Genomic DNA, 24,852 nt, shown 5'->3' with positions numbered 1-24,852 from the left:
GTCTTGGATTGAAGCAAATCCCCACAGCCTCTGGAACTTTCCATCATGGCTTTGTCTATGTGCAGACTTTCTGAGAGTGCTTTGGGTAGGGGATTTCTGGAAACAGAACTCCCCAGGAAGAAGCCAGAGACACTTGGGACAATGGCTGCAAGGGAACAGAACCGGGAGACCAGCTAGGTATCATCTGCCATTACCTAGGATCTTGTGGTGGGGTGTGGAGCAGGTTACTGGGGGCAGCAGCAAAGACAATGACTCAGTGGGGGCCCTGCCCTTGGCTTTGGTGGAATCTGCATGTAGGAAAAGCACTGAAGGCAGTTAGCACAGGTCTAGATCGGGGAGTGTTTCTGTGGTGTGGGCAGGGGTCTGTTCTAGCACATATCTCACAGAGGACCGTAGTACATTCTGTAGCTACAACTCCCTCTGTCATGAGTGGACAGGGCTGGACTCACCCTTAGAAATCAGCCTGCCAGGGTGCAGACGAGGTCAAGGAAAAGCACTTGCTCAGGGTCACACAGCAAATCAGAGGAAGAGCCAGGCTGGCCCTTGCCGTGGTAGCAGCCTGCCCTGTGGTTCCCACTGGGGAAATACTAATGCCCTCCCCACTTTTCAGCGCTTCCCTGAAGCAATGAAAAGAAAGCATTTCGTCTCTTGACCTCAGGCAGGCCTGGTATTCCTGAGGTGGCCCGGGATGACCTGGCTTCTAGAACAACTCAAAGCAGGACTCTTACCTACTCCCGCCTTGTCGTGTTCTTCCTGAGCCCACCTCTTTCCCCAGCCTGGGACCTGGCCAGCTGCAAGAGCATCTCCTGGGATCCGGACCGTCCCCGTCCCCGTCCCTGTCCCCATCAGAGCTTCTGCCTGGGACCTGTAGGCCAGGACCCGGCTCCTCCCGCTCTCTGCTTTTCCTCCGGAGTCAAGCAGCTAGACAAAAAAGAAATGATTGTTTTCTTTTCCTGGGTTCAGTTTCCCTCTGGAAGTTGTGACCCAATTAGAAAATCAGACAAATAGAAAAATCTGGCCATGACCCCAGCTGAGGTTATAAAGTCTCTGCTCGCATTTAGGTCTCTACCTCCGACGCTCTCCTGTGAGTCCTGGCTGGCTCAGGCTTCCTTGGCCACCTGGAGCAGACCTTCCTCAGTGTCGTGCTCCTCTGTAATTGATGCTTTATTCCCCACTGACTTCCAAAATGGATTTGAGACAGCTTCTTGACCTTTCAGTAGCATCGGCCCAAACCTGAAATCCCTGTTATACAATAGGTGGGTCTCGTGCAGAGGCCCAGGAGCGAGGCTGCTGTTGCACAACCCCCCCCCCCCCCCCCCCCGCCATGAGTGGACTGCTGGACAGGGTCCCACCATCGAGCCCATGCTTTGTGCCCAGCTCTGCACCTGGAGTTGCCCATGCTTCGCTGCTGGAGCAGGGAACTCACTTTCTTGGAAACAGTTTCTGTCTGGATAGGTTCCAGAGCATGCTTCCAAAAACATACTTTTAATCAAAAAGAAGATCACCAGAAAAACTGGGACAAATTGTGATTTTTTTTTTTTTGACAGTGGACGATTATAAATGCCAAGAGGGGTTGCCAGTTGGCAAATAAACTCCTCCGGTGAGGTCTTTGATTAATTACACCACCAGCGAGCTGAGCGGGTGGGGTCTCTTAATGGTCCTCAACTGTGGGATAAGTTCTGATCTTCCTTTTCTCCCTCCTTTTCCTCCTTCCTTCCTGCCTTCCTTTCTTCATCAGACAATCCCTCAGCTCTTCCTGGGTGCTGAGCCCAGTTCACAGAGTGGGCACAGAAATAATTGAATTTCTCAAGTCCTTGGAGCATTTGTGGGGCACATCACCCATGTTACCTACTCAGAATGGAAAGAAACCAGCTTGATTGTGGCAGTTTGTGGGATCACTAGGCCCAGAGACCAAGCAGGGACCCTGGGGAGGGGGGGAGGGGGGATAGGAAGGTGAGGTTTGGGGGATGCAGGAGCCGAGGGCTCGCCTGCTGACAGGAAGGGATGCTCTGGCCTGTGGCCAGCTGACCCTGGGCCTCCCCAGGAAGGCTCCGAGGGAAGCCTGGTCCCTGGAAGTCTTCACCCTGAAGTGGGTGCCAGACCCGTGTGTACAAACAGGGGACTCAGTATTTAGGAGTGGGGAGGAGCAGGGAGCTGCCCTGAATGGCTGCCCGCTTTGGAAATTTCTATGCATTTGTAATAACAAAATTACCATAATTTGCTCGTTAACGCAGCTAGATCAGTCAAGCATTGTTCCATCGCGGGCAGGGAGGCCGTGGCGCCTCTCTCTGCACACTCTACACACCCCAGCCAGCCTGCCAGCCCGTTAGAGTGCTGGAAATTAGCATGCAAATGGTCCTAATTCGGTGGGCGAGCTGTCAGGCAGCGCCTCTCCGGCCTCGTCTCCGTGAAGGCCCTGACAGCCTGGCTCCAGCGCCGGCCCACCCTCCTCGCTCCAGCCGGGAGGGGCTCCGAGGGGCACCTCCAGACTGACAGCTTGGCGGCCTCCCTCCCTCCGTCAGCGCCATCAGGCCTGGCGGCGGGCTCCCCAGGGAGCAGGCAGGGCCTGCCACCGTGCCTGCCGTGCCTGCCGGCCGAAGGAGGCAAGTAGGCAGGTGGGCTGGTGGGGGAGGCTGGCCAACGCTCAGGTCCACCAGCCTGGGCTTGACTGGGGCAATGGGAGAGAGGGAGGGTGGAGCTGTGGCCCCCTGACTCAGGGCCCCGTTGGGACGCAGGGACCCTCCCTGCTGGCAGGTTCTGAGAGTGGGGACTCTGGGCCCCTTCCCCCACGTGCACATCCACAAGGAGCCAATTCAAATCCTGCCTTGCTCTCCCTTCTTTGTCTTCCCGGTCTGACTTAACGTAGGACTGCCCCTCCCCCACACCTGGAACAGCTCTGTGCAAATTCTGCATGGACTTCCTTCAGCCATATTGGAGAACTGGGGGCGGGCGGGGGGGGGGGTGGCTAAGACGGTGTGTGCTTTGGGCAGGGTGTCCTAGACTGGACTCCACACCCTTGGGCCTCAGTCCTGCCTCCAGGTTTACCAGCCTTTGGGACAAGTCACCTTCCCCTCTCTGGACCTCAGTCTCTGCATCTTTATAGTGGGGACATCTTTATGGTGTTCCTCTCAGGGCTGTCGTGAGGGTAAGAGAGAGGGAGAAGGCCCTGCTGTCTAGTAGTTAGTAGCTGACGTGTAGTGAGAACCTCCGTGTGCTGGTCACTTCCCAGCCTGCTTGCCCTTCACAAGAACCCCACGGGGCGGGTGTTGATCTTACCCTCTTTCACAGAGGAGGAGGCTGAGGCCTCCGCTCATACAGAGGAACCTGCCCAAGTGGCAGGGCCAGGACAGTCCAGTCTTGCTTGCTCCAGAGCCCTTTTAACAGGAGAAAGCGCAGGGCGCTGAGAGCCGGGTCTACTTCTGAGAAAAGCACCAGGACACCACCTTGCAGGTGAATCATGCTCTTACGGGGTTTGGCACATCCTCAATACTAAATAAACGTGTGAAGGAAGAGAACCAGGTGGGCCCGGGTGTGACTGTCTTTGGGATCCCCACTATCCATTCTTATGTTCCCCTCCTGATCTGTGACAGCAGAATGAAGAAGCTACTGCAGGAGAAAGAGGGGGAGCCACAAGGCTTATGTTGAAGTTCCCTCATGCTGTTTCTCAAGAGCTTGCTCCTTCCTCGCCATCAGCCAGATGCAGCCCCATGCCAAATGGCAGGGTTTGGTGAGTGGACAGCGGGATGGATTTCAGTCCATCAGCTGGTAGCTCTTATGCAGTGAACAACCTACGCATCCTTACATGGCTGCCTGCCCCTTTGTCTGTTTTAAGGGAATCTCACTGGGCCTTTTGAGCTTTCAGGTAAACAAACACAGAGGCAAGAGAGATGCTGAGAAATCCAAAACCCCAGCTGGCTCCTGGCTGTCTGGGGGGCAGAAGCAGGCTCATGAGCTTGAGTCCCTGCCGCATCCCAGCGCCACCCACTGCTCAGCACAGAGCCTGGGACAGAGCAGACGCTCAGTAAAGGTTTAGAAGCCACATTTAATAACACGCGGACTAAGAAAAAAAAAAAACAAATATGCAAATATGTGCCAGGATGAACTAAAATATGCAAATATGTGCCTGGTCATCCAACCTGTGTACCTCAGACCAAACACCTTCAGCCAGCTGTGACTTTCATTTCCATGTGGATTTTTCTTTCCATCCAGTCTTTGGTTTGTTTATTGGGGGCCCATGGCATGAGCCTGATGGAACTTTAGGGCTGTAGGTACCAATCTCTCAATAGCTGCTATTGGGCTCTTGAAGAGAACAAGTCCTTCCAACCACAGGGTCTCAGGCACTATGAGGACAGTTCAGGGGCACACTCACTCCCACCCCAGAGGCCGTCCTGGAGACATCCTAAGTTCCCTGAATGAGAACGGATGGATGCCTGCAAACTGCATTTCTGCTCTAGGAAGAATTGCCCAGGCTCCCCCTAGTGGAGAATTGGGGTGCGATGCTCTGCTGCGTTCCTGGTATGTGGCAGGACCCGGCAGGAATGCCTCCTGCCGCCACAGCCTTTCTCAGTTTACCCACGGCTGGTACGTGCATACTCTCCTGGAATCCTTGTCACAACCCCTTGGTTGTGGGTACCCTTGGTTATCGCTTTTGTTAGAGACTGAGTGGAAGGGGCTGGCCCGAGGTCATACAGAGCCAGGTACTTTTCCTTCCACCAACAGCCCACATCTGGCCTTATTCCCCGAGTGTCCTTGGCTTTGGCCAGCTGACCATCTGCTTGCGTGACCACACAGCCTGGCCCTTCTTGGCCTCGTGGCACTTCTTCCCCAAGTGGCCAGAAGGGACCACTCTGTGGATAGGGCAGTCTTTCAGTACTTTTGCAGTAGCCTCCTTACTGGCCTCCCCACCGCCAATGTTGCCCCTTTAGTCCATTCCCAACATGGCAGCCAGAGTAAGCCATTACAGTCTGAGTCAGGACATGTCCCTGTTTTGCTCACTTAGAGTAGAAGCCAAAATCCTTATATCATCTCTCCCTCCCCACTTCCCTCCTTCACCTCATCTTCTACCTCCTCCCCTTCACTTCTCCTCTCCCGCCATGCAGACCTCCTCACTGCTCTTCCAACACACTGCCTGCACTCCTGCCTCAGGGCCTTTGCACTTGCTCTTCCCTCTGATATCCACATAGCTAATTCTCACTTCCTTCAGCTTGTTATTCAAAAGTCACCTTTCTGGTGAAGCCGTCCCTACCCGGTCTATCTAAAATTTTAGCACTTTATGTTTTCCCCATAACACATGCTATATGCTGTAGTTTTACTTATTTGTTTTGTTTATTGTCTGTTTGTAGTACTAGAATATGAGCTCTGTGAGGGCAGGGTCTTTTATCTGTGTTGTTCATGGCTGTATCCTCTGTGTCTGGAACAGTGCCAGGTATTTAGTACGTACTCAGTCAATAGCTGAGGAATAAGTCAGTGGATAAGTGGACGAGCTGCTGTGTGCCTTGCGTCAAGGTCAACACAGACGGGATGTCCCAGCACATCTGTGGTGCTCCCCCACCTAGCCCTGCATTTGCTCCCTTAGGAGGCTTCTCGACTCTTCCTTCCTTAGCCCCCAAAGATCTCTCCCCTCTTCTCCTGCCCCTAGCTTGTTCCCCCCAGAAGACGCCTCTCAGCCAGGTCTGTGGGCTGGTCACAGAGGACACAGATGAACATGTCAGTTGAATTTAAGAAAGAAGAGATCTCCATCAGCACAGCCAACTTCAGGGCTGATCCACTCAGTACACTCCTGGGGAAACTGAGGCCTGAACTGAGTTTGGGGTAGAGAAGAGACTCCCTCCTGGTCCTTAGAGTTGTGAGCCTGGCCTGAGGGGCAGTCCTGACTCAGCTCCCCCCGCAGAACCTGTGCCTTAGCTCACTGAGTAGTGGTGATGGCTGCCCAATGACCTGCTTGGAGTTCAGCCACACCAGCCAAGCCCTTCGTAGTGTAATTAGAGGTTGGCCTCCTTAGGACCTGGGGACTAGACACCTGTGTGCCCCTGGGGCCATTGGGCGACTCCTTCATGTGGGGCAGTGCTTCTCGAACTTGACTGCACAAGGCCAGCTGGGGATCACCTCCCAGAGTAGATTCTGGTCCAGTAAGCCCAGAGTAGGGCCCCGGATGCTGCATTTGAACAAGCTCCCCAGTGATGCTGACGTGGCTACATTCAAGTCGCTATCCACTGGTGCTCCTGCTCACTGCACGTTGCAGTCACCTCTGAAGTTTGGGTAAATCCTGATATCTGGCCCCACCGCGGAGAGGCCGATTCAACTGGGATGAGGTATGTCCTGGTCACCTGGGGTTTTCAAAACTCCCCAGATGATTCTAACAGGCAGCAAGGTTCGGGAACCACTGGCCTGGGTCACTGCACATCATCCCTGCACCCGGGGCAGCTCCGCTCTGGGGAAGCAATACAACTGAAAGACAAAGGTGGGGGGTTGACACAATGAGGAGGAGTGAGGAGCTGGGAGGCTGCATCCCGCTCCTGGGCACAGGAGAGGGCACCCAAGGATGCAATGGGGGGCACGGATACCAAAGGATGGGGCTGCTGTGTCTGGATGCCAGCAGTGAGGGAGGGATAGAGAGAGCCTGGGAAGCCCTCCCAGGCAGAGAAGCCACCAGGAGAGGTGAAGCAGCTGAATGGCCCCTCAGAGCCCTGGTCTCTGGCTTCAATCCTAACCCTGCCTCTGACAGCAACTCCCTTCCCCCTCTTCAGCCTAGCCTGCCTCTCTGCGTCTCTACCTGTACCCCTGCACTGGTCCCCAACCACCCAGGACCCATGTAATTTATGTGTATGTTTCCCCCTCCTGCAGACTGTGGGCTCTTGGTGGGCAGGGACCGTGTCTGATTCATCTCTGCCTCCCCAGGCCCCAGGCCCTGCGTGCTGGGGGTAGGAAAGGTGTGTGGAATGGAGTGTATTCCTCCGGGCGCAGTGGTGCTCAGGGCCTCCGTGCTACTGAGTTCCCAGGGCACAGCAAAGCCTGCGCATCGTGGTAGTAATTGTGAAGGTAAATCTTGTCTGGTCTCCTCGCAAACACTTGGTGAGGCTTTCCATAAATATGTCAGCAGCAGCATTAAAATTTGATGGCAGGCGGCTCAGGTCGGGACTAGCACTGTGACTTCCCAGCAAGGTATGACACCATCACCTCCCTCTCATTAGTCAGCGGCAGGATGCGCGGGCCTCTGCATGGAGCTGGGCCCAGCCAGGGGGAGGTGATTTCTTCCGGGGAGGACCCCTGGCTGCTCTGAGGGACAGGCCAAGGTCTAGACCACAGAAGAGTAAGTCAGCTTTGGGCTGACGTTGGGCTGAGAGGTAGAGTCCCTGAAGGCCCTGGGAATGTGCCCAGAGGCTAGATGGCCTCTGAGCTGGAGGAGGCTTGAGCCATTTTTTGAGTCTGGGAGCCGATAATAAGGGCTGGGGACTCGTTTCAGCTTTATAGACAGCCTGGTGGAAATTGTCCATTTGCCCCCCAAAAGCCCTCATAGAACACTTTAAAAGGGCACGGCGTTAAACTCATCATTTGAGCAAGCAAAGGAGTCTGGGAAGAAAAAGTATTTAGATTGGAACCCAGCCTTGTCTACTTCCCACCCCGCCATTGTCCATTTGGGGAAACTGAGGCTAGGTGAACCTGAAAGAGCCATGTTCAGGGTCACACTGTGGTAGAGACAGAATGAGATCAGGGGCCTAACTCCTAGATTAAGACTTTCTCTGCAATCAAGTATTTGGGGCACTTGTTGAAATATGAGGAATCTACCTAGAAATACAATTTTTATTAAGAAAATAAGCGTGAGTGCATCCATTTTTTCAACAATCACACAGAGCATGTGCTGTGTGCCGAAGACTGAGTTAAGCATTAAATAGCCCCTCACATCTGTAGAATGCTTTTGATTCCCACAGGACTTTGACATGCACCAGTATTATTTAGTGTTGTAATACCATGTAGCAAATGAGGAAGTCAGGTTCAGAGAGGTAAAGTGACCTCTCCAAGCCACTCAGCTAAGTGGCCGAGGGGCTTTGACAGGGACTGGCCGGCTGCAAGCCCACGGTCTTCCCATCCCCTCTGCTATCAACACGGTGTGGCAGCCATTGATGCTGTCAGGGCCTGTGCAGAACATCAGGCCCGCCGTTTACAATTAATTACAAAAAAATAAAAGGGGCTCAGTCAGTTGAGCATCTAACTTCGGCTCAGGTCATGATCTCACAGTCCGTGAGTTCAAGCCCCGTGTCGGACTCTGTGCTGACAGCACAGAGCCTGGAGCCTGCTTCCGATTCTGTGTCTCCTTCTCTCTCCACCCCTCTCCCGCTTGTGCTCTGTCTCTCTGTCTCTCAAAAATAAATAAACGTAAAAAAAAAAATTAAAAAAAAAACAACAAAAATCGCGATGTGTTTCCAAGCAGTTAAAGAGTTTCTGGATTTTTTTTTTTAAGTTTATTTATTTATTTTGAGAGAGAGAGAGCGAGCAAGTGCATGAGCCTGGGAGAGGCAGAGAGAGAGGAAGAGAGAGAGAGAGAGAATCCCAAGCAGGCTGTCATGGTCGGTGTGGAGCCTGATGCAGGGCTTGAACGCATGAATCATGAGATCACAACCTGAGCTGAAGTTGGACTAACCACCTGAGGCACCCAGGTGCCCCAAAAGTGTCTGGGGTTTATTGGGCAGGCAACATTAGCAGTTGCCTCGTTGGGCCTCTGTGGCTTGTCCCATGCCAGGACACGCTGCGTCCTGCTAAACTGGCCTCCTGTTTGGGAGACTGACCTCACCCCCAGGTTCCCTTCCCTGGTGATGCGGGTCTCACACTTTGACTCTTTTGAACGCAGCCAGGGCTGGCAGGAGGCACATAGAGACAGGTTTTGGTAACCTACTAAATGATGAAGCCTGAATGTTCACTGAGGCCCACTTCTCAGCCACTTCCTACAGGAAGCCCTCCTGAATACCCCAGCTAGAATAAATTTTAACTTCCTCTCCGATTTTAAACTCACGTTGCCCTTTTCTTGTACCCAAATTTCTAGTTCAGGGTCTAAGAACCCCTTAGATGCAAGGAGTTCCTGAGAACTGGAGTATGAGACCCTCCCGGGGGCTAAGCACAGAGCTCTGACTAGAGTAGGGCCACTGTCAGTGCTGAATTGAATAGATTTACCAAAATCGTAATGACTTTTTTAGACATCCATCACAGATATGTGAACTGGATTTGGGGTGGGGGGTGGATACGATTCAGTGTTAACGCCAGCTGAATTCTGCAGAATCTGGAGCCTCGAAGTTTAGGTCATGGAATGGGGGCTTCTGGCAAGGTCACTCGAAGAAAACCTTCAGGTTTCCAGACTGAGCATCTTCCGATGGCCAAGGGAGTGGTAAGGAAAAAAACCTTCCTAGTTATCCAGCCCAGTTGCAGCCCCAAGGAATGCAGTTTGCTCTTGCTCTTTTCTGAGCTCTTAACTACCAGTGGGTTTTGCTCTTGCCTTTTAAAAACACCAAAGCAAAATGATAGCAAGAACCACACTTCTCTTAGACCCTCCTGCAGGGAGCCAAACTCGGTGCCATTGTTGTGTGTCAGAGAGGCCTGGCCAGGCCTGGTGGGAGCCCAGCCCCTCAGGAGAGCACCCATCCGGGGCTCCTTTCCCCCATGGGACCAGCACCCTGGCCCCTGCAACAAACGTAGCCCACTTCCCTTTCCTTGTGTGTTTTGCTGCCTTCCTCTGTCTGTCTCATGCTTCTACCAAAGATCAAGAACCAGAGTTTTACTACTGCTTTTCTAGTATGGTTCCATGACCCGGTTAGGTCTGACACCCACAGGAGCTGGCCTAAGGAAGGAGCGGTGCATTTATGCTGTGGGTGGGGCCCTGTGCTGGGGGCAGGGAAGGTTGCCAGGATCTGCTAGTCCTGGTGATCACTTGGTGATCACTTGGTGATCGTCTTGGTTCACGCCCTCGAGGAGGAGCTGGACTCACCAACAGACAAATGGAGACAGGGTCACAACTACCCTAAGTCTGGGCAGGAAGTGCTCTGGACCATGGGGCTGAGGATTCAGAGGAAAGTGGGGGAATGCTCTCAGCTGGCACGATCACTCCAGAAAGGCTTCCTGGAGAAAGCAGTATTTGAGCTGGGTCTTGACAAGTTGGGAGATTAGACACGAAGAGGAAGAGGAAGGTGGTATTTCAGATGAAAGGCACAGCATGAGTGGATGGCGATGGGCCCCGTGGAGCATCAGGGGACTGGCAATTGGTCTTTGGGGCAAGCGGGGAATGGGAGGTGTGGCTCAGAAGCTCACTGGGACCAGAACCTACAGGGTCTTGAATGGCACCATGGAGCTTCTGGTCATCTTCTTGCGGCTTTGTCATCACAACTGTGCTGCCTGTGGGCACTCCCGGGTGAGGCGCCCCAGAGACTGGGAACTCCCTTGCCTCCCCCCCCCCCCACGCACACAAATCAGGTGTTGTGCCCTAGAGAGGCTGCAAGAGCAGTTTGCACACTGCACATTGTCTTGCCCGTTGTTTGCTTAGATGAGGGCATGGAGACGGAATTCTGGAATAATACCACAGCGGGTGAGCAGATTAAAATTGACCCAGAACTGCTCCAAACGTGCCATAGCATAGCCAAGTGTCTCAAATTGAAATGTCTACAGGGGCCCAGACAGGTTACAGGAAGATGGGAAGTCAGCCTTGGGGGACAAGACAATGGTTGTAAATTGCTTGTGACTGATGACACACTTGCCCCTTTCAAACACTGGGCTGACCATCAGTATATTTTGACTGGCCCCACGTGGCCAGAAGGCCCCAGTTCCTGCCTCTGACGACGGCCAGCTGGTGGGGTCTGCTGTGCACCCTGTAGCCCACGGTGGAGGTGCTGTAATGCGACAGTGGGGTTGTTTCCCTTGAGTTCCCCGAAGGGCCCTTGCATTCAGGTTCTTGCGGTAGACAGCAGGAGTCGAGCTAACGGCACAACAGAGGACCAAGCTGAGGTTCAGAATGGTCACTCAGCTGCCTCAAGGCCAGTCAGTGGCAGAGAGCCAGGGCTCGGCCCTGGTCTCCAGCCCAGTCTCTGTCTGATTGCAAAGCCCACGGCTCTCTTGAGAAACAGAAGTGAGACACATTCAGCATTCACTCTCTCACACTTGCCCTCTCTCTCGGTTTTTCTCTTCTCTGTTTTTCTGAAGGCCTTCGTGGCTGGCTTGAGCTGGTGGGAGAAGAGGTTTTTCCCAGGAATGGATCGATGCTCTGTGTACCAGGCTGTCTGGGCTGACAGGGCTGACCTTTACTGAGTTGGCTCGGGTTTTCCTTTCCCTGTTGGGAGTCCACGAAGGTCTTGCTCTGGAGAGGGAGGTTGAGAAGCCTTGGCCTTCAAGGGGGCCCATCTGGGGGTGGGTGCAGTGAGAGTAGGAAAGGGGAAAGTGTTAGTGCTGAACACCCTTTGGGGTCAGTTATTTAAATCTCTGCGGCACACGCTTTCTTTACAGGTGAGAAAACTGAGGCTTGGTGAGAAGGGGCTTGGTCAAAATCACTCAGGGAGGCTTTGACAGAGCCCCAGACTTCAGTGTGTGTGCACAACATGCACATCCATGTATACACATGTGTATGTATGTACATGTCTATATTCATGTATATATGTGTATATATATATAGGTTATGTGTATACACATGTATGTTACACATGTAATACCTAGGATAGTAATACAATGTATATACAATTATAGAGTATATATATATATATATATATATATATATATATATATATATATATATATATTTGAGAGTTTGTGCCTGTGTGGGATGCTGCAGTTATCATCTCTCTGACTATAGACAGCAACGCACCGAGTACCCAGTGACCCTCAAGCCCCGGCACATCATGCGGTGCTGCAAAACCATGGGGAGGAGCTGGAGAAATCTCACGGTCCTTTTCAAGTCTTTCCTTCCTCCTCCTCCTCTGCAAAGATTTTCTCTCAAAGCCCAGTTTCAATCCTTCAGAAATAGAACTTGGCCGCGAAGTCACTTTGAAAGACTTTCCGTATGTTAATTACAGCCAGCCAAGGTCTCGAGCAGAGGTGGGAGCCCACCATCTGCAGATGGGGTCGGCCCCCGGCGAGCTCTGCAAATCCCCATCATCTGGCAGGTGTCGTTTTGGGTTAATTAAGAGCTACACTGAGCCGGTTACCTGTCACTTCTGAGAATTTTAGGAAACTTCGACTTTCTTGCCGTCTCTGAGCTTTTTAGCGAAGGAGAAACAAAACATCTCTGATGCTGACAATGTTCCTGGCTCTGGACTCTCCGGGAAAACACATGTTCGCTACTAGTTACCTCATTGATTTTTATCACTAGTTCTTCTGTACTTGGAAGACAGCATTGTTTGGGCGGATGCCCACCATTTATCCTAAATGTCTCAAGCCTCTGCTTCCTTTCTGAGTCTTTGAGGGAAGAACATATATTCCTCACCTTTATTCTGCTTTGGAAGGACTTTTGATGTGTGTCAGGGGCCTCTTTCAGCAGTCGGGGCTGTGGTCAGAGGGTTTGGGGTGGGAGCAGGGACGACCGAATTTGTTTTCTCTACCATCAGTGATGAGGAGGCACTGGATCCTCCCCACAGGAGGGTGTGCAAAGATCTGTCACCATTAAGTCAGCCGATCTCCACGAGCTTCAGAAATAGAGATTTTCCTTCCCTCCATTTTACAGATGAGAAAGCTGAAGCGCAGGAGAGAAATTCATGTGCCCAAGGCCACCCAGCCTGTGGGTGGCAGAGTCTGGCCTGGACCGTGGGTCTGTCTGACTCTAAAGGCCATTTTTTTGTCGTCTTCTCCAGGGTAGACAGCTCTGGGCAGAGATGAAGGTGGAGCATACCTTTGGGTGTGGCCCTGGGTGGGAGCCTGAAAGGGGCCAGCCCTCTGTCGTTGGTCCTGCTGACAGTGCCGAGAAGGGGGGAATCTGCTTCAGGTGCCCCAGAGTCCCACCATGTCCCATCTGCCTGGTCCCACCTCCCTGCATTTGCCCAGGCAGTTGCCCCCTCGGGCCCCACCACTGCCTTACCCAGCGCAGAATGCCAACAACAGCCAGCTGGTGTCTCTGGCACCTGGAGACCAAGTAAGCTTGACTCGAACCCTTATTCCCTGCCTCGTGGAAAGGACCTGTCCTCCCCTAGACTTCTGCCACATTTCCAGGGGCGGCTCACTGTTGCACACGATGGCTCAGGCCTCCTCACGTCACAGAATTCTTGGGCTCTGTGATCTATGTTGCTTTTGGACCACGTCCTTCGTGTCAACCCCTCTGGCCACCAAACCACAGGACTCAGCCACCTCCTTTGATTTCCACGTACGGAGAAATCACCAACCTAGTCGTGAAAGGCACTGGGATATGCGGCGGGCTTAAATGTATTTGAGATAGTGGCTGCGGGAGGGGAAGGGTTCCAGCCCCCAATACGGATGATTTAAAATGGGAATCTAGACCCCCACTTAAATGTTCTTCACCCTCCTACCCTCCACATACACGTGATGGGATATACACATCCTCTTTTCCCTTTATCCCTCTCAATAGTAGAACCTCCCATGATACAGGTCCTTTCTCATGCACAGCACTTGGGTCTCTAAACTCCACTCCTAAACTAGTATGGGCTTTCTTTTGCATATTCAAGAGCTCAGTGAATGTTGTAAAATTCCTTTCGGTTTTTAGGGCCTTCTCGGTTTTTAGAAGAGACTCTTCTTCCTCCCTCTCTCCCCAGCTTCCTCAGACTCCCAGGTATGGGTAGAGGGAAGTTCTGTTCTCCCAGTAACATTATCTTGTTTCCCTCTCACCATTCCTATGATACAGGTGCTTTTCTTAGGCCCATATTCAAGATGAGGAGACTCTGCCCAGAGAGGTTCGATCACTTACTCGAGGCCACGCAGCCAGTAAGGGAAGGGCTGAGTGCAGAGCCCGGCCCTCCCACAGGAATGTCCACACCCACCTGTGGGCCCGCCTTCCCTCACCCCTGCCTACTTTCTGCTCCCACAAAGCATCAGGGACCCAACCTGCAGTGCTGACTCCAACTCTGCTCTCACTCCATCCTGGTTTCCCCTTGGGACTGCTCCCTCCCAGGAGGTCCGAGATGGAGAAGATGATGATGTGTTTGGTTGGTGAGAGTTCCTGGGGGCTTATCTGTGACCACCTCCAGACAGGCCAGGAGCTGTCTCTGAGGAGGGCCTATGTGCCGCGTGTCTTCCAGATGGAGGTGTCACTGGCCACTGAGTGACGGCCACCTGGACATGAGATAAGCTGGCACCCATTCCGCCTCATAGGGACTTTTCTATTAATGCATAAAAAGTAAAGCTTTCCCAGTTGAAGGGGGTGGTATTTTTGAGAAGTGCCAAAAGCATGGGTAAGTTAGTGGAATGAGACAAGGGGCCCATGCTGTCCTTTGTGCTGTGCAGTCATAAGAGAAGGTTTTTATTATTTTTTTCAATTCATTTTTGTGTTTGAATGTAGCTGACACACAACGTTACATTTGTTTCAGGTGCACAACGTAGTGATTCAACATGTTTATACATGATAGCTACGCTCACTGCAAGGATAGCTACCATCCGAGCAGGTGCTTATTGTGTGATCTGTGTCTGTGGCCAGCTAGCCGGAGGGTAGCTGAGGGTCCTAAGGATGAGCCAGAACTGGGGACTTCCGTTTTCCGCCCCAAGGAGCATCATTTTGTACCTATGGTTATTGTAGCCATGTGGTTGTTCCCGCTTGCTTGGACTGTGGCTGCCGTCACCTGGCTGGTCTCCCTGACCGCAGGCTCCCCTTCTCCCGCTGTCCTCCAGATTCTGGCACTGCCTGGTCTTCCCCGGGTACCGGCTCTAATGGGAGAAAAGCACAGCGTTGTTGCCCCACCAGCTCTGCTCTGCGACTTGCCTCCGCCGGGGCCTCACGATGACCTGGCCGTGCAGAGGTTCACACTCTGACCAGACCCACCCCAGACCTCTGCTTGTGCCTGGGATGCCCTGCCTCCCCTCTGCATATCAACATCCTATCTATCCTGGCTCACATGCTCCCCGCTGCATGCCAGAAAGTACCCGCCTTGCTTTCCCCAGACCTTCTCCTGGTTGGGCAAGATTCCCTCTTCTAAGCTGCTGTTGTGAAGTTTGAAAGGAAAGAAGGTGAATGCTCCCGGGGTGTCGTGTCGGTGGTGAATTTAAGCAGGGAGATGAAGCAGGAGGTTGGAGCCTCCAGACCCGGAGAAGCCAGCAGCAGGTGGGACTCAGTGAGCCCTACGGACAAGGCCTCCTTCTCTGCACCATGGCTCCTGAGAAGTGAAAATGAAACTCAGCTGACAAGGGCCTCGAAAACAAGAGAGACAGAGGCCAAAATGGGAGGGCAGGTCACGTAGGCAGAGGGTCCTGGGCTGGAAGGCAGGACGCCCGTTTGGGAGCCCGCCCCCCGCCCCCCGCCTTCCTGAGGCTCCGTCTCCTCACATGTAAAATGCAGACATTTGCACCCACCTGTGAGCTTCACAGGATCGTCAGGAGGGTTAAATGAGATTTTGGATGCCAGGGAGGCTCTGGCGGCCGGTCTCAGATCATGGTCATCATTGCTGAGCATTTACTGTGCACCAGGCACTCTGTGTAGCACTCATTCAGTCTTTACAATGACCAGATCAGGGGCATCTGTTAGTTGCCCCTACTTTACTGGGGAGGACACTGAGGCATGAAGCGGCTGCATGATCTTAACTCTGCCGAAGATCACAGAGTTCAGAAGAGGCCGACTCGGGATTTAAACCCAGGCAGTTTGGCTCTAGAGCCCTTGCTCCCAGCCTCTGTGCCAAACTGACTTGAGGGTTCAGTGGTAGCACGCGGGCTTGAACCTAGGCAGTGTGCTGCTTCCCAGCTGTCTTTGGGGCCAGGCGAGGTCAGGTTTATAGACGGGCAGCTTCCTGGGTGGTTGAGGACCCGGCCTCCCCATATCTCATGGGCTGAGGGCTCCCTACACTAGCTTTCTGAGTGGCACCTCGGAGCATCCCAGAGACAGAGCATGAGTGGGGGAGGCTGACCACGCCCACAGGTCAGCCTCATGCCCCAAGATGGTCAAGCTCCCCTCCCCCAGAATGCTCACTCTCCCAGGGCATCTCACAGAGCAGGGCTTGCCGAGGACGCCCACGGTGCCCCTACTCAACAGACCGGCAGGGGGTCCCTCGGGGTTCACATCTTCTGCTGAGGAGCAGGATAGTGTGGTGAGTGGAACCTGACAGTGGATCAGATAAACTGGCCTGAATCCTGGCCGTCAGTACTAATAACAGATGGGAGCCACCATCTGTGTCCCTAGTTGACCAGGGAGTACCTATTCAGCCATTCAACAAATAGTTCTCAGGGGCACCTGGGTGGCTCAGTCGGTTAAGTGTCTGACTGCAGCTTAGGTCATGATCTCACGGTTTGTGGGTTCGAGCCCCGCGTTGGGCTCTGTGCTGACAGCTCAGAGCCTGGAGCCTGCTTCGGATTCTGTGTCTCCCTCTCTGTCTGTCCCTCCCCCACTCACGTTCTGTCTATCTCTCTCTCAGAAATAATATAAATAAACATTAAAAAAAATTTTAGGGGCGCCTGGGTGGCTCAGTCAGTTGAGTGTCTGACTTCAGCTCAGGTTGTGCTCTCACAGTTCGTGGGTTCAAGCCCAGCATCGGCCTCCGTGCTGACAGCTCAGAGCCTGGAGCCTGCTTCAGATTCTGTGTCTCCCTCTCTTTCTGCCCCTCCCCTGCTTGCACTCTCTCTATTTCTCTCAAAAATAAATAAACATTAAAAAAAACAAAACAAATAGTTTCCAATGCCTGCTAGATGCCAGGCCCTGTACTAGACATTGGGATGGAGACATGAATTTGACAGACAAAACTCCTGCCCCCATGGAGCTTACCTCGTACTGGAGGAGGCAGAATTAAAAAGATAAGCACAAAAAACAAGATATGTTGGATTGTGATCAGTTCTATGGGGGAAAAAAAATAAAGCAGGAAAGAGGGATCAGGTGGGAGGAGTTACCATTTTAAATTCAGCGGTCTGGGTGCACCTGGGTGGCTCAGTCGGTTGAGCATCCGGCTTCGGCTCAGGTCATGATCTCACTGTTTGTGAGTTCGAGCCCCAGGTCGGCCTCTGTGCTGACAGCTCAGAGCCTGGAGCCTGTTTCAGATTCTGTGTCTCCCTCTCTCTCTGCTCCTCCCCTGCTCGTGCTCTGTCTCTCTCTCTCTCTCTCTCTCTCTCTCTCTCAAAAATAAACAAACATTAAAAAAACATTAAAAAAAAATAAATTCAGTGGTCTGGAGATAAAATTGAAAAAGCCTAGAAGGCAGTGAGGGAGAGAGTCGTGCAGACATATGTGCAAGACTGTTGTGTTACAGGTAGAGGCAGGCGAGTTAGCAGTGATTCATGGAACACGGACTGTCTTCGGTGGCTGGGGCATCACGCAGGGGGCGGGGTACGGGGGGGAGGCAGCACACAGGTGTAGAGAGGAACCACACCCAGACCTGCAGGGCAGACACTTCCGCATCACAGGAAACTCCCATGTAAGTGCTGTGGGAAACTGAGTGCATCTGAAGAGGCAGCTTCCCAGAGAAAGAGGTATCAGAGAGCCAATTTGGGGACAGGGTGGAGGTGGTGGGGGGTGCAGGGCAGATAACACAGACACAGTAAACTCTGGCCGAATGAACCCAAGACCTGCACTCCCGGGGGCTGGAGATCCAGGAGGCTTCCCGGAAGAGGTGGCCTTGGAGCTGAGCTGGCCGGCAGGCATGATGCTGCTGGATGGAGAAGCAGAGACAGCCTTTGCCAGCAGATGCCCTGGGCCCAGGCGCAACGCTGTCAGGAAGTGCCTCTGATGGGGCAGCCCGGAGCCCTGAGGGGAGGGTGGCTGTCCCCCTTCTCCAGGCTGCTCGGTCTCTCTGATCCCCCACCCTGCCCCCTAGGAGGAGGAGGAGGCACTGATGGATAGGCGGAGGCTGGGCTGCTGCGGCCCAGCACTGTCACCATGCTCTCCCTCCCTACGCCGGAACCTGACACGCTGACCACTGAGGCATAAAAAACAGAGAATTGGAAGGCTCAGCCTGTCAGGCTGGGAGTGGCCCCCAGAGAGGCCTGAGGAGGAGCACATGCATGTGTGTGTGTGTGTGTGTGTGTGTGTGTGTGTCTGTCGCACGCTCTGCCTGTGGTTGCCTGTAGAAATGGGGAGGAGGCTAGCTGGGCCCAAGGGGTGGGAGCGGCTGGCCCCTCAGGCCTCCTTTATTGTTCCTGCCCAACCTGGTGGAGCCCCCAGGGACCCTACATCTGGGCCTGGCTGCTGGGGAAAGAGCAGTGCTCCAGGTCCTGACTTCTGGTTGGTCCTTCTGGAGGCCCCTGCCTTTTGGCCCTTTGGCGTCCTTGAGAAGACTCCATGGAAGCATGTTTGGGCCCAGGGTGGTCTCACGGGGCTGTATAACTCCCATCACCACTGCCAGGGAGGGGTGCACAACTCTGTAACCAGTGGCTTAAAAAGCCAGTCAACGGCCAGCTACCAACAGCCTGGGCCAGGCATTGAGGTCTCTGCTATGCATCAGGCCCAAACCAGGCCCTCTGGAGTCCCAGCCACAGGGACAAGACGTGCAGGGCCCTCCTGCTACAGAGCCAGGACAGCAAGGTTTGAGGGCAAGGATTTTGAACTCCTTTCCTATGACTGGCTGGTGGTAAACAGGCTCTTGTGGGGCTGAAGAAAGAGCACAGGGAAGGGCTGGATGCAAGAACCCCTGCCCCATGAGCAGCTGGGTAAGAGTGAGCTGTCCTCCAGGCCTGCTATGCCCTTTTCCCCAGCGCTGCCCACCCCCCTGCCCCCCCCCCCGCCCAGCTTGTAGTTCCTGCCTGAGCACACCCTTCCAGTGCCTGCAAGGCCCCCACCCACTCCCCCTTCTGTGCTCCCCAGCCGTCTGGCTTGTCCCTTCATCTCCGTCAAGTGCCATCTACCTTCTCCTGGCTTTGGGTCTGAGTTTGTGTCTCATCCTCCCCATTAGACCAAGGCCCAAGGAGCAGCCACGTCTAGGTTTACCACACAGAGGGCCAGACTACAGTTGAGGTCACCTTTGGCTTCTCAGTTCAGAGCCACTCGGGAAACACATGGGAAGTGAAATCGAATCCACACTGGGGCACTGGAGTGCCTCAGTCAGGGCTGAGAACCAGGCAGCCTGGAGCTTTGAACTTGGGTCAAAGTCATTTTGTGAGAGACCCTTTCACCTGTAAAATGGTCCAAGAACCCCAGGGAACACCTGGCTCATAGTAGTTTCACAGTACACATGTTAGAGGCCAGTATGTACTCCCACTGCTGAGAAAAATGTTATAGGGGGAAATACAATACCAATGATAGTTGTCCACTGAGTCAGGATGTGGACCAGACTTGCCTTTATTGGTTACAAAAAATACCTGCCGTTTACGTAAGAGGCACATGCCATTGGCATTTTCCAAACCTGATTTGACATTTGGTTCCTGTTTCTCTCCCCACCCACCACATACAGGGAGTGAGTTTTCCGGGAGCCCCTACAGCCACCCTCAGTATCCCTCATACAACGACTCCTGGAGGTTCCCCAACCCGGGGCTGCTCGGTGAGTACTGATAGAGGCCCTATGGGGCCTCTGGGTCATCAGCTGCCCCATTAGGACTCCTCTTTGGGCCAGGGTCCTTGACAGCCTGAGTTTTGGTCACTGATTGGGGGTGGGTAGTCTGGGGGTTGTGATGGGAGCTTCAGACAGTAAACACACTGCAGCCCACCATGTACCCTTATCCCTCCCCCAGAGGTTTTGGTGGATAAGGGAAAATGGCAGAGAAGGGAAACAGAAAAAAAGGGCATTGAAGAAATGAGAGGAATGTAGAAAAAAATTGCCTGCCCAAGAGTAACATATTTCTTAAGAATCATTGAATATTCCAGTGAGAAATTTCTAAGTAAGTGGCAGTGAGGAGGCCGACTTGGATTGATTGGTAGTGGCTACCCATCTTGATAAGGACTCTGAGGCTTAGTGATTGATTAGTGATGTCTGCCATGGACATCAGCAGAGCCAGCTCCATTTGGAAACTGATTGCCCTGTGGCTGAAGGCCCTCCAAGTCATGCCATTCTGAGCTCAGTTGGAGCCCAGATTATCCATTGCTGGGGCCAGCCTGATCTGTGTACATCATCAAGGATATCTGGCCACTCCAAAGATCAAGCAGGGGTAACTCAGCCCTCAAAAGGCCAAGGAGAGCCTTTTGTTTTGTTGAAATTAACTTACATGAAACCAGCTGGCGAGTGATAATGGGAGCTCAAGTTTCTGGAGCATGAAACCAGGGCCCAGGGCTGACAGATGTCACTCACCACGTGGGGGCAGCGCTAGCCAATGAGCCTGCAAGTGACAACACTAATCCTGCCCCAGCAGTCAGCTGAGGAATTCTACACAGGTCAGGAAGAGCCTCAGAGACCATCCAGGTCTGTCCGTCCAGCTTACTAAGGCCTGCTTAAGTCAGAACCTATTAATTCCTGGATCCTAAATTATTTTAGGACTGGAAAACAGACTTCATCAAGAAAGCAAGAACCTGGTACCTTCAGACTCAAATTGCCAGGTCATGGGTCTTTGAAGGAGGCCTTGAAGTCACGATCGTGATTAGGCGATTAGGACAGACACGTGACATAGACACATAGACCACCCTCTCATGTACTTGGGCCTCAGGCTGCCCAAAGCATTTTGGCATATTATGCAAAACTTGTGGGTACAATAAAGAACAGTGCCGGTTAGTACTCCAGATCCCTATGTCTGGCGATGTCACTCATAGAAGACCAGGGTCTTTTTTATGGCCTCCCAGAGGGGCTCATCTGTGGACTATGTCTCAGACTTCTTTTTTGGTTTTGGTAAAAATTAATTCTAAGTATGGAGCCATGTCTCCACTTACCTAATGCTTTTCCTTAAACAAACCCCCTGAGAGACCTGGGTCTCAGCCTCAGGCCCAGCTGTCAGTCTCAGGAGGCAAGGGCTAACCATGGTCTCCCTGAACCAGGATTCTAGCAGGGGTAGGGGCAGAGGGATGGGTCTGGAGCCCAAGAGGATGGCAAGGGGAGGGTGGGACTAGACCGCATCTGAGGCCTTAGCTGCTCAAGCTCAAGTGAAATCCAGTTCACATCCCCAGTTACCAGGCACGGGCTGTGTTTCTGGTATGGAAAGGATGTAGACTCTGTGTCAGGTCGCTTCCAGGCTGGAGGTGAGGGAGCCTCAGGCAAGTCTGTCTGTGCTGGGAGGTGCTTAGTGCCTTGAGAGGGACCAGAACCAGTATGGAGAGAAGGAAGAAGAAACAAAATCCTGTCCATCTAAATGAGTACCTGATAATTGTGTGGACAGCAGGCAAAAACTCTTCATGTGGGTTTCATTATTTTATCATTTCAGCAGCCCAAGGGAGCACATACTACTATCTCATCACATACATATGAAGGCAGTGAGACTCAGAAAGGTTAATTAGCTTACCTGAGGTCACACAGCATGCAGGTTGCAGAATGAGGTCTCAGACTCAGGTTACGCGGAGCCCAGAGCCTATTTTCGTAACCAGTGTGTGATGTGGCGCTCTCATCCCCTGACCAGTTACGTCCCAATGGTACTTCAGCCTCATCCCTCCATAGGAAGCTTTGCGGGTCCTAAATACAGACTATGTATGTGATGAGAATAGCTCTGGTCAATTTTTGAAAGCCATGTTATTGTATTCACCTGTCAGAATTTCAGTTGCAAACAACAGAATCCACTCTGGCTAGTTTAAGCAGAAAACCAATTTGTTGAGGGATATCGTGAGCTTCCAGAATCTCCAGGAGGACCAAAGAGACACGGGTCGGGACACACAGCCAGGAACAACACGCAGCCACACTCCCAGGGCCGCTCTAGCCTCCTGGTGCTGCCAGTTGGCCCTGTGCTCTATGCTGCTGCACTAGCCAGGCTGCTGGGCGATCCGAGCAGATCGAGTCCCTCAGCCCACTCGCCTCCTCGGGCTGCTCCCTTTCCAGTCAAAACCATTTGCCAGGGAGTCTAAACGGCAGAGCCTAGGTGATATACCTGTGCCCTAGCAGCACACGACTGGGAGAACGAGTTCTGACTTCTAGCTCGAAGAGGCAGGCCTCATACCACAGGAGACCCTGCAGATACAGGAAAAGCTTAAACAATGTTGGGCAGTTACAGACGTGAGAGGTGGCCCCTGCACCATCCAGCTCTATGACCTGGGGAATCACAGTCAGGTCATCAACCAGTCTGGGCCTCAGCTGCCTCAGGTGTAAAGTGAGGGTGATTGCCAGTGGCAGCTTCATTCAAGCAAGGAGCTGATATGCTGCTCTCTTGAGGCCCACAGCCCTGAATGAGCAGGGATCCCACTTTCCTGAAGATGGGTGAGATGCCAGGTTCCCTCTACCATAGTCTTGCAAATAAGCTCCAGGCCCACTCACATCTCCCAGATTTCCCTTTACCCAGAGCGTCTTCAGGGCTTTAAGCTGAAAGAATCCCACTGCACCAGGGAGCTAGACTATTTCTGGGGAGGGCACCAGGGGTGTGGAAACTTGTTCCGCGGTTCCATGGTGCTCCTGCTAGATCCATGGGAGCTGTGGAAACAGGTGAGACCCTACACACATACACACACACACACGCACACGCACTCACACCCTTGCCCACACTGTCCAACCTTGGCCAGCCTGGTTGAAGCCCCCTTCACAGAAACACCACCAAAGTGGAGGGACAGTGCTGCCTAATGAAGCTGCACACTGACTGCTCAGGTGAACTTCCCTCCCCACTGAGCCTCCTCTGCAGGAACTGCCTGTAGGTTGTCCACACAAGGCCCAGCCAGGGCACGGTGATCAGGCTGGGAAGGCACAGAGGCAGGCCGTGGGGAAGAAAGCGGTGGTCAATTAGGATTAGAATGGGGTGTGCCTGTGGCCACTCTAAGGGGATGAGAGGGTGAGCAGGAGCCTGGAATGATTGTGCCAAGAAGTAAATTGATGATAATGAGAATTAGGAAAAATGACAGAAGAAAAGGACAAGTTTATTCTAGAAGGAGGTCTAATGGGCACCAGAAAGACAGAGTGCTTTGTAAGGTGCTGTTTTTATTTCTTATGGTAAATGCAAGCAGTTTTGATTTTGCAGGACAGGCTGGCCAAGAGATTAGGCTTCGAGAAGGGAGTGAGTCAGAGCCGAGGGTGAGAGGTGGCCAGTGGGGAGCTCAGAGGGCTGAGCCAGGATCGTCCAAGAAGCCTTACTTCCATTTCCTGTCCCTCGAGGCCCATTTGTGAGGACAGCTCCTGTGGTTTTCCTGCTCCCGTGCCATGCCCAGGCGTGCAGGGATGCCCCCACCATAGGCACACACACACGTTCCTCTCGCTTGGGCTCAGGCAGCAGGCAGGGCTAGCACTGCAGATGCTCTGTGGGTGACTGTCTTAATGCTGTCCCCATCCCAGAAGAGAGAGCAGAGGAGGCCAGCTGACAGGTGTCTCTGAGTCAGGGCTCCAACTAGGAAGGTCACAGAGGAGGCATCAGAAAACGCATCTCTGGGAATACGTAGGCTGGGATTGGCGTCTTTGCCTCTGGAACAGCATAGCAAGGCACTGCCTGCTCCTCCTCTGTTGTCATTGCTGCCTGAGCCATATCGCCTCCCAGGGAGGCAAAGGGAGGAAGTAGTGTATCTGCTAGTTGGGACTGGGTTTGGAGGGCCACTGTGGCACATGCTAGAGTGCCTCCCCGCCCCAGCTTGCCCTCGTGATTACAGACTAGCTGTGTGATCTTGGGGAAGCTGCTTATTCTCTCTGCGCCTCAGTTCCCTCATCTACTACACGGGGACAATACTAGTTCCTCCCTGATGGAATGGTTTTGGAAATGGAAAGAGTTAATGGCTATAAAGGGCTTAGAAAAGTGCCTATTTCCAAGGCACTCTCACAGCCTTTTCTCATGGTACCCTCATATAGCTCCATTGTGACCCCCTTTTACAGATGACAAAAATGAGGCACAAGGGAGTGAAGCCACTTGTTCAAGGTCACTCAGCCAAGAGTGATAGAGCCTGACTAGCCACCTCCAGGCCTAGGTGCTCAGTTATGGTATCCGGGAGAATTGCCAGGATTGGTTTGGATTTGGCTGAGATTTCAGAATAAATATGGGCCGGTTCCCTTGGGGAATTAAGAAGCTCACTATTCCCACCCCAAGAGATGTATTGATCTACGATGGCAACGAGGACCCCCACTGCTGTCCACTTGGATAAACACAGCCTCCAGCATTGTGTAGGCCATGAATTGCACTGTGGTGGAAAGTGTCCTGAATCCAGGCCAGGCGGTGGCACTGAGAGGTCCTGTGACTTTGGGCACATGGTTTTGGTTTGTTGAGCTTAGTTTCCTCATCTGTAGAAGGAGGCAACAGCCTAGTCTTTGTGGTTCTGAGAATCTGCTGGACTCCCCTCAGACTCTTTCATCCCTGGGGAGGAGTCAGGGCACAGAATAAGCCTCCTGGAGGCCTCATCCAAGGCATGTAGTCACATGTAGAGACAGTGGGAGGAATCCAGCTTGGCCCTCACACTGGCTCTGTCTGGAAGTCATGGGCAGCACCTGGCCCTTCTCCCACGTACTCACATACCTCAGTCTTCCCATGTCCATATCTTCCTGTCCTCCAAACCCAGTCCAACCCACATCCTCCAGGAAGCCTGACCCTGCCAGAATAATCTTGAATTCCCCAGAGCTCTTCTCTCGGAGCTCAAATCCCCCTCCTGACTCTGAACATTGGTCTGTGTGTGATATTTGTGCAGCATTGCCCCTTGCTGCAGTCGAGCCAGAAAATAAATGAATGACCGGGCAGGGGTCTTCACTGTTGTTCGTTTACTCAGTGCTTTTGTTCACTGACTCAACAAAC

General features: G+C 53.0%; 1 protein-coding gene and 1 long non-coding RNA gene across 6 annotated transcripts in view; one reads left to right on the top strand and one right to left on the bottom strand.

Moving 5' to 3' along the window:
* PAX5 (paired box 5) overlaps positions 1-24,852 on the top strand; it is a 195,031-nt gene that overhangs the window by 161,739 nt on the left and 8,440 nt on the right. For all 5 annotated transcript variants that reach the window (XM_086683520.1, XM_086683516.1, XM_086683518.1 and 2 more), the window contains one exon: positions 19,488-19,574. In XM_086683520.1, coding sequence (XP_086539646.1) covers positions 19,488-19,574 — 87 coding nt within the window. The remainder of the gene's footprint in view (positions 1-19,487; positions 19,575-24,852) is intronic.
* LOC147574913 (uncharacterized) lies at positions 14,399-22,794 on the bottom strand. Its single transcript, XR_015242841.1, has 2 exons — positions 21,457-22,794; positions 14,399-14,830 (listed from the first exon to the last, which is right to left on the bottom strand). It is a non-coding gene; the product is annotated as an uncharacterized LOC147574913 (long non-coding RNA).

Source organism: Puma concolor, chromosome D4 (assembly GCF_028749965.1).
Source record: "Puma concolor isolate L17-30 chromosome D4, mPumCon1.1.hap2, whole genome shotgun sequence".
In the NCBI taxonomy this organism is placed as follows: domain Eukaryota; kingdom Metazoa; phylum Chordata; class Mammalia; order Carnivora; family Felidae; genus Puma; species Puma concolor.
The sequence above is the reverse complement of the archived record's forward strand: the minus strand, read 5'-3'. Positions and strand labels throughout refer to the sequence as shown.